The sequence below is a fragment of the Rhagoletis zephyria genome, unplaced genomic scaffold, assembly GCF_001687245.7.
Source record: "Rhagoletis zephyria isolate East Lansing unplaced genomic scaffold, Rhagoletis_zephyria_1.1 Rzeph_scaffold_01187, whole genome shotgun sequence".
Lineage (NCBI taxonomy): Eukaryota > Metazoa > Arthropoda > Insecta > Diptera > Tephritidae > Rhagoletis > Rhagoletis zephyria.
This window is the reverse complement of record NW_016158271.1, coordinates 115,498-124,507: the sequence shown is the minus strand read 5'-3', so window position 1 is coordinate 124,507 and position 9,010 is coordinate 115,498. Positions and strand designations below refer to the sequence as shown.

General features: G+C 37.1%; 1 protein-coding gene across 1 annotated transcript; it reads right to left on the bottom strand.

Moving 5' to 3' along the window:
- Positions 1-2,886: 2,886 nt before the first annotated feature.
- Positions 2,887-3,363, bottom strand: LOC108363096 (uncharacterized). The gene has a single exon (XM_017616356.1). It carries the CDS (start codon positions 3,361-3,363, stop codon positions 2,887-2,889), a length of 477 nt encoding a protein of 158 aa, XP_017471845.1.
- Between the last annotated feature and the right edge of the window lie 5,647 nt (positions 3,364-9,010).

The window sequence follows — 9,010 nt, the reverse complement described above, 5'->3', positions numbered from 1 at the left end:
TGCAAGTTTGTTGAGCATGATTTGGGGTGCCAGCAATTAACTACTTTAGTAGGTTTTGTTCTGCGGCAGTTGAGAAGTGCATAAAAAAATGCATACCCAATGGAGAACGAACGTATTATTTTAAGCACAAGTGCGTGTGTTTATTCGCTGCATTTGGTTTTGGGCGGGAGTGCAATACAAGTGCGTGTGTGTGTTCGCTGTTCTTTGTTTATGCGGGAAATACATAAGTAACTTGAACATCCTAGCCCCCCTAGACGACTTGTCGTCTAGTGTAGGGTTGCCCAAATCAGCACATATGTGTCGCGGGCGACTGCGCGTGCAAAGCTTTGCACCGCAGGCTGGTCAAGCGCGGAAGCAAAAAGTTATCGGAAGGGGAAAACGAAGTCAACAGATTTTGTATGTGTGACAGTGATGGAAAATGAGTGTGCATTGTTCCATTTTCGGTCCTTTCGGAAGCAGCCGGCACCTTCAGCACAATCGATTGATTTTCGGCACTATTTTTGCGTAACTCAATGCAACTAATAAACATTTCTTTCGGATCCGCAATTAATTGTACTTAAAATATCAACACTGTTTCACTGGCGCTGTACTAGCTGCAGCGATGCCAGATTTGAGCGTACCCAATTTTTTACCGATAGTAACTCATGCGAGGGATTTGGGTATTGGGCATTTTACAAGCCTATTAGGCATAAAAATTTATTAAAGCAAAAATGTTTTGGGTAGGCGTCGGAGCCAATGAAAACCATCAGTTACCACCTCTGCATGGTTGTAAGTCATGCACAGTCCCTACGGATTACAACGCTGTGGCTTTGACGCTTAAACTCTGTAAGAGTTTTTGGGGTGTGCGTCAAGCGGGAGTGTTGAGCACCGGTTATTTATTCAAGTTCAAAAATTGTGTTGGCGTTGTGGCCAATGGTAGCTCGTGTACCACCTTTTTATGCCGAAAGCAATACAGAGCCCCGCGGGACAACTCCGGAGGAGTTGTGATGCATCAAGCAAGTTTGTTGAGCATGATTTGGGGTGCCAGCAATTAACTACTTTAGTAGCTTTTGTTCTGCGGCAGTTGAGAAGTGCATAAAAAAATGCATACCCAATGAAGAACGAGCGAATTATTTTTTAAACGCAAGTGCGTGTGTTTATTCGCTGCACTTGGTTTTGGGCGGGAGTGCAATACAAGTGCGTGTGTGTGTTCGCTGTTCTTTGTTTATGCGGGAAATACATAAGTAGCTTAAACATCCTAGCCCCCCTAGACGACTTGTCGTCTAGTGGATGTAAAATAAGCCGCGAGTGTCCGGCTCGAAGGACCATGATTAACTCAGTGTGAAGGCAGGACCAGGATAAATGTATTTCCATAAAAATTTATTAAAGCAAAAATGTTTTGGGTAGGCGTCGGAGCCAATGATAACTATCAGTTACCACCTCTGCATGGTTGTAAGTCATGCACAGTCCCTACGGATTGCAGCGCTGTGGCTTTGCCGCTTAAACTCTGTAAGAGTTTTTGGGGGTGTGCGTCAAGCGGCAGTGTTGAGCAGCGGTTATTTATTAAAGTTCAAAAATTGGGTAGGCGTTGCGGCCAATGGTAGCGCTTGTACCACCTCTGTATGCCGAAAGCAATACAGAGCCCCGTGGGACAACTCCGGAGGAGTTGTGATGCATCACGCAAGTTTGTTGAGCATGATTTGGGGTGCCAGCAATTAACTACTTTAGTAGGTTTTGTTCTGCGGCAGTTGAGAAGTGCATAAAAAAATGCATACCCAATGAAGAACGAGCGAATTATTTTTAAGCACAAGTGCGTGTGTTTATTCGCTGCACTTGGTTTTGGGCAGGAGTGCAATACAAGTTCGTGTGTGTATTCGCTGTTCTTTGTTTATGCGCTTAAACAGTTCTATTAAATAATTTTAAAAAGTGCTAAGTCATTTTTATTATGAACTGAAAATAAAAATCAAAATAAAAAGAAAAAAAAAACAATATTTAGATTGCTAGTTTGTTATTAAAATTTGTAATCGTTATAAGTATAATCCCTGAACAAAAAGTTGTCATATATGAAGGGTTAAGAATTTTTAAATATTTCGTTTGCCACGTTGGATCTGTCATTTTGAATTTTAAGTAAATGAATTTAAATTCGTATTCAACGATCCAGAAAACCCCCAGATACCCAGTCTCATAGAAATCTACCGATTTTTTTTTTTAAATTTTCGTCCGTCAATGTGAATTTTTCGTAAGTGACTTAAAGCATAGCCTACTCAAAATCGGTACTCATAAAATGGGTTAAAGACTTTACGTCTTTGTATACAGGGCATCCCCTATAATTGGCGGTGTGGTTACCTCCGCAATTACTGCATTTCTTCACAGCCACATCAGCTTTGGTAGCCTTGCAAGAAGCGGAAGCGTCGGCACAGGCAACACACACTGGACGCAAGGTGCAGTATGTTCTGGTATGCCCAAATTCTTGACAATTTGTGCACTCTACGGGACCGCTTCGCTTGTGCGGCTCCTCCACTGTTATTCTTCCGTGTAGAAGGTATCGTAAGTTGTAGATTGTGTGCACTGCGTTTTTATTGATTGGATTTGTTTCTGGCTTAAGTTCTACCTTAAACATAGGCTGAGCGATTTTGACAACATTTTTAACAGCAAATCCTGCCTTCTTTAGAGCATGAGGAATATCACCAATGGGTACACTTGATTCTATACCTTTTAGTACTACTTGCAGTCCTTTGCTCCTTTTGAGCTGGTACGTATAGACATTTTCCTTATCGTCATTAAGGTGTTTGGTTACCTGGTGGTAATTTTCTTCAGTTAGAATCTGAAGTTTAGTCTCTTTAATGTTGCCCGTGGTAATTGACGTTACGTGGAACGTATTGTCTCCAATAAGCTGAATTAATTTATTCACGAGCTCGCTACAGTTTTGCTCTCGTAAATAAATTGGGGCGGTTTGGGTTTGGCTTTGGAAACTTGAATCGGCTCTTTGTCACATTCATTGTCTAGAATCGCAAACTTAGTTTCCAGTAGAGGGTTAATGCCAGTGGTTTTCGATTTGGCAATTTTTGACGGATTTGCAATGTTTTGCTGCTGTGGGCATAATTTTCGTTTGACTTGTATGTACCTATCAATACCCGTCTGAGTCAATGTACGGGTTGTTGGATTAAGTAAGTCAGCTTGCGCTGAGCTGCGTGGCTTGGTTTGGGCTGGTGCCGAAATTCCCGTTTGAGCAGGTGTGGGTGAACTGCGTTGTGAAACCGCTGTCATTGCGGAAGTCGTGGTTGTAGTTGTTGTTGTGAGAGCTGCGCTCATCGTTGTTACTGTGCTTGTTGCTAAGCTAGTGCTTTGTTGTTGCGTTAGAACGACTTGGTCTACCAGAGACATTGGCGATTTTGCATTCCAAGATGTAATGCACGAGGTTTGGGGGGAGGAAGAGAACGATTTATCGCGATCAGCATTGTTTGTGGGGGAAACGAACGAAAAGTAAGCATTTCGTCGATCAGCTGCATGCTCTCGGTCAGCTTCTGTTACGGCAAGGTTTATTTCACTGTACTTGGTGCTTGTTTCACTATTCGGAAAGCACGGGGGGCCGGAGCTGCTTTTATTTTATTTTATGTTGGCACATTTAGTTGAATTTATCACGGAATTGCGAAAATTCAGAAATAGTAATTTATATTTATAGGCAAATAAGCAGAGAGCTTATTTATGCCTAGTATTGTCTTTTAGCGTTGGTTTGTTCTTTTTTTCTTTGATTTATGTGAATTATTAATAATTTTTCGGCGGAGCGGTTAAAAAACACGTCCGCACAGGTTGACAGTCAATCACTATCTATATACTTATATATATATATTTTTTTATATAAGAATTGAAGTCGGTTTTGTTTTTTGCTTAAAACTTACTTGTTTTATTTATATTTGTGAATATTCATGTATGTAAGAAACATGAGCCTTTCTTGACATGAAAAACTTCGTTCAAGTGTAGCTATTGAAACGGGCAAAAGTTCCAATACGCGTAAGATCTTAAAACATTCCCAAAAGACGTTGTATTCACTATCAGGCCGATTCTGAACACAAACTCCCCGGTAGTTTTCCTTTTTTCCTTTTGCTTCTATCATGAATAAAAATTCCCTGAGGATTTTTTATTTTAAATGGCGGAGTTGAGCTGTCAAACAAGTGTCAAACAACCATTCGAGGTTTGGATTTCCTCCTCCCAAGTTTTCGAAGATAATGCTACTCCCTGGGAGTTAAATAGGGAATTAGCTGTTCTATTAAATAATTATAAAAAGTGCTAAGTCATTGTTATTATGAACTGAAAATAAAAATCAAAATAAGCAAAAAAAAACAATAATTATATAGCTAGTTTGTTATTAAAATTTGTAATCGTTATAAGTATAATCTCTGAACAAAAAATTTTCATATATGAAGGGTTAAGATTTTTTAAATATTTCGTTTGCCACGTTGGATCTGTCATTTTGAATTTTAAGTAAATGAATTTAGATTCGTATTCAACGACCCAGAAAACCCCCAGATACCCAGTCTCATAGAAATCTACCGATGTTTTTTCAAATTTTCGTTTGTCAATGTGAATTTTTCGTAAGTGACTTAAAGCATAGTTCACTCAAAATCGGTACGCATGAAATGGGTTATATCTTTTTAGAAGGTTTTCAGAAAATAGTATTTAATATATTAAAATAAAGGGAAGTATTCCGCTATAGATATATGTTAGCGAAAGTGTCATATTTTGCTTGGATAAATAATTAACGGACAATTTCTTTGATAATGATAAAATTTTTCTGAACACCCGTTCTAGAGACTTGAGTAGTCATCTTGTTTCCCTAAACTATCTTTAGTTTATGTTTTTTCGTAGTTCGCACATCTCTACTAATTTTGTTTTAAATAAATACCGCGTATTTTTCGATTTGACGTAAATAGGACATATTCGTGACTTCCCGAACTTTATTCGCACCATTGGCTTCAAACCGATTTAAAGTTACCTGTGAACAATAAATTTTCAGTAAAACCAACCAAAACTTTACTAAAGGTTTAAGGTAAATGATACAATGGAATAACAGTTTGTGCAGGGACTTGGCCTTCAGATGTGCAGCGCTCCTTCGAACATATTTCTGGGGTCATATGACCCATTGTGAGTCTGTTCGAGTTTTAATGCGACTGTGTAAACTTTTATAAATTTAGTTTTAAGATGATATCACCCTGTTTTTTAGCTTAAAACTTTTAACGTGGGAGTTGACCGAAGTAGAGATTTAAACATATTTTGTTAATCTATTATAAAATATCACATTTCGTGTGAACATTGGGATCAAGTAAACGAGTGCAGTTTTGTTTTTAAATTTATTTAATGTGACTAAATTTTGTATATTATAACTCGATAAGGTTTAAGCCATGCATAACTCCCATTCGCTGAACCGTTGATCTTCCGATAAGCCGATTTTTTATACCCGAGCGCACTTGTTCACAAGGGTATATTAACTTTGTTCGCATAACGGTTGTTTGTAACAGCCAACACGAATCGAGATAGATATGGACAAATGTATACATAAATGATCAGAACGAAAAGAGAAGTTGTTTAAGCCATGTGTGTCTGTCCGTCCGTCCGTCTGTCCGTGTACACGATACCTCGAGCAAAAATTGAGGTATCTCAATGGAATTTGGTATGTAGGCTTCCCTTTATCCAAGGTAGGTTGGTACTGGAAATCAGACTGCACTTCCCATATAACGGTATTTTCGAAAAATGCAAAAACTATGATATTTCGGTAAATATTTCATTCAAATTGTTGAAAACTAGTATGTGGAGTAGAATTGTGGTAAAAAATAATATTGTTATGAAATTTTTGGAAAATGGGCGTGACCCCGCCCACTTATGATGAATTGCTGTATCTCAGTATCCGCTTCACCAATCCTTACCAAACTCGGTACGAGGCTTGGGTAGGGTCTAGCTAAGAAATCTGTTGAAAATCTTTGAAATCGGGCAATAACCACGCCCACCGGCCATATAACGGTAATATACAGAAACACGAAAACTGCGATAAATCAGTAACTACTGGAGCTAATTCACTTAAAATCGATGATTGCAATAACCACTTAGCAGAAAATTAGAATATTATAAATTTTTGGATAATGGGCGTGGCACCGCCCACTTATGACCGCGTATGTGCATCTCTGTAACCGATTTATCAATTTCCACCAAATTCGGTGCACTTAATAACCTTGCTACGGAAAAGCAATTTGTTGAAAATTATTCAAATCGGACTGAAATTACACCCGCTTCCCGTATAACGGTAAATTTCAGATATACGAAAACTCCGATATTTCAATAACTGAACACGTTAATTTACTTCAAGTTAATAGTTACAACAATCTCTTAACAATAAATATATACGACTGCTATAGACTTTTAGGAATTGGGCGTGGCACCGCCCACTTTATAACTACAAAAGTGTACCTCGGTAACCACTTAATCGATTTGTACCTAATAGGTTCAATTATATCATTAAGTCTAACTCTGCATAATATCGAAAACTTTAGAAATCGGGTAAAGACCCGTACTTATCATGCAAAGATAGTTCAGAGAAAGTTGAAACGATGATATTTGATACCTACGCCGGGTATATAAAGTTCGGTTTTGCCCGAACTTATACTTCTTTACTTGTTTCTAATTGAGGTAAAGACACTTATTCTTAAGCTGGTGCGAAATTATGTTTTTTATTGATTAGCTTACTCCGTTAATTTAAGTAGAGGGAATCCATTTATTGATTTTTTTTGAAAATGAGGAGTTTTTGGTATCTTTATTTTTAATTTGATTTTTATTCTCGAAAAGGTCGAATTTTCGATGAATTCGTTCAACATTATTTTTTGGGCAGCCCCTCCAACGTGAATAAAACTGTCAAATTAAAAAGCCAGCACTATGAAATTTCAACCTCATAATGGTACATCTATTTTCTAAGGACCTGCATTGAAATTTTTTAATACGTTCCAACAATTGCGTACCGATTTACAGTGAACCATACTTTGTATCATCCTCCCTACACTACAATTTCTGGGACTTCTGTGAGAGTCAGAATTTATAACTTTGCTGTGCCCAAAATATATTTTACAAAGTGTATTTGAATTTCACATTGCTCTCATGAGAAATGTACTATAATGTCAAATAAAAAAGGTTCATTACATAATTTAATAAACAAAGTGAAAGCAATATATGACATATTTATTTTCGATACTCTTATTTCACAACAGTTTTGTCATTGCATTAACCCATTTGCCAGTAGCAAATGTAATTCAAATTTAGAATTGTTTATTGTCATTCCAAAAATAATTTGTTTTAGAAAATAAATGCCAATAAACAAAAAATTTCATAAAATTTCCAGACACTTTCTGTTTATGCAGATCTACCCACAATAAAGGGTAGGGTATGTGCCGAAAGATGTTACACAGAAAAGGTAATCGATGAATGCTTGTGGTGTTCCTGGTGCAGTTCCATCAACTCAACTTGCATGCCTTATTTCGTAATATTTTCGAATATATTAAACTATGTATTCTGTTTCTTGATTGGCTCAGTAAGGCTTTTCATATTTTATTTATTTATTTAATTCTTACAGCTTGATTAAGCCTAGCTTATACTTATATGCATATACATATTTATATATATTTAGAATCTATACCAACTGCAGTGAAAAACAATGAGGCAGACTTCCAAGACAAATCATTACAATGATTGCACTATTTGGCTGCGGTTGGGCCACCGCGTATGCATGCGATCTAGTGATGCATAAGTAAATTAGGCGATTTAGTTCTGTAAATAAAAAAATGGGGAAGCCAGTAATTTTTAATAATGCTTATTTGATTTAGTTTTTAATTTTAAAAATTGTTTCTTAAAGGGTTGTAAAATAAACCTGCGCCACTAAATTACTGCTTGCTCGAGGCGACAAATATCTGCGTGGGAAACTTGACAATATTTTAAATTCTATCGATTGACACTGCACCAGTTGAGAGGACTTTCACTTACGTTTTTTGTTTCCTTTTTTGCGGTGCAAGAATAATTCCATTTTGAGAATTGCATCGGGGCTGAAAATATGAGAGTATTCTTCTGACTTTCATCTTCACTTGAAGAATGTATCATCACAGCAATATCGTTGTTTAAACAACACTTACAAGCCAATACCCGATGTGTCAGGTATCTCTAAAGCTTTTTCAAAATAATTCTTCATTGTCATTCCTTTGTCTGTTTTAGAATTTGGAGAACCTTTAGGGTTATCAATGTTTTTCGATTGATTAGTATCAATCCTTCCTTATGCGACAGGTTTGAAAAATTTGTGCTTATAGCGAGCTAAATAAGTGGATATGGCAAGTATGTAAATTGTTGTTTTCCAGGAATGAAAATTTTGTACAAAAATTATGTTTTTAAAGTCGGGGGTGCCAGCCGAATCGGATCAGAATCATGGTATTTAAAAAAAAATGCTTCGTTTTTTTATAAGCATTTGAAGTATTCGAATCACGAATGATGAGGGTCTCCGAGCTGCTTAGTTCCCGGGTGCATTCTTCAAAAGCTACACCTGTAATGAGTAGCCTGAAATTAGTTTTCTTATTTGCTGAGCTCGACTTTTCCTAGTTGCAGGCAGTCACAATTGATTACTCACCGATGTCGGTGCCATAAGCTGTCAAATCCGTTTTGTTGTTCGATTCCATTCGCTTATTGGTCTTCATATTTTGAGGCAACTCGTCAATAGATAATAAGCCGGTTTATGAGAGAAAAAAAGAATTACTTTTGCCTAAGAAAAAGTATAAAAAAGTAGCCATGAATCCAGTTTTTTCAACAGATCCTTGACAAATAACATTCGATAGTTATGTAATTCTTACCCAATTAAAGGTCAGACCTACAGATTTTTAATTATTTCTTTATAACTAGACGTTGAAAATTGCTGCTGAAAATCCCTATTGAAGGATCTTACTCTTTGACTTTAAATGGCAACATAAGGGGGACGTAGTGGGACAATTTTGCTACCGAAGTTATTAGCCAA

What these genes read in the sequence shown, in the direction of transcription:
- LOC108363096 (XM_017616356.1), bottom strand. Translation starts at nt 3,363, where the DNA reads ATGTCTCTGGTAGACCAAGTCGTTCTAACGCAACAACAAAGCACTAGC.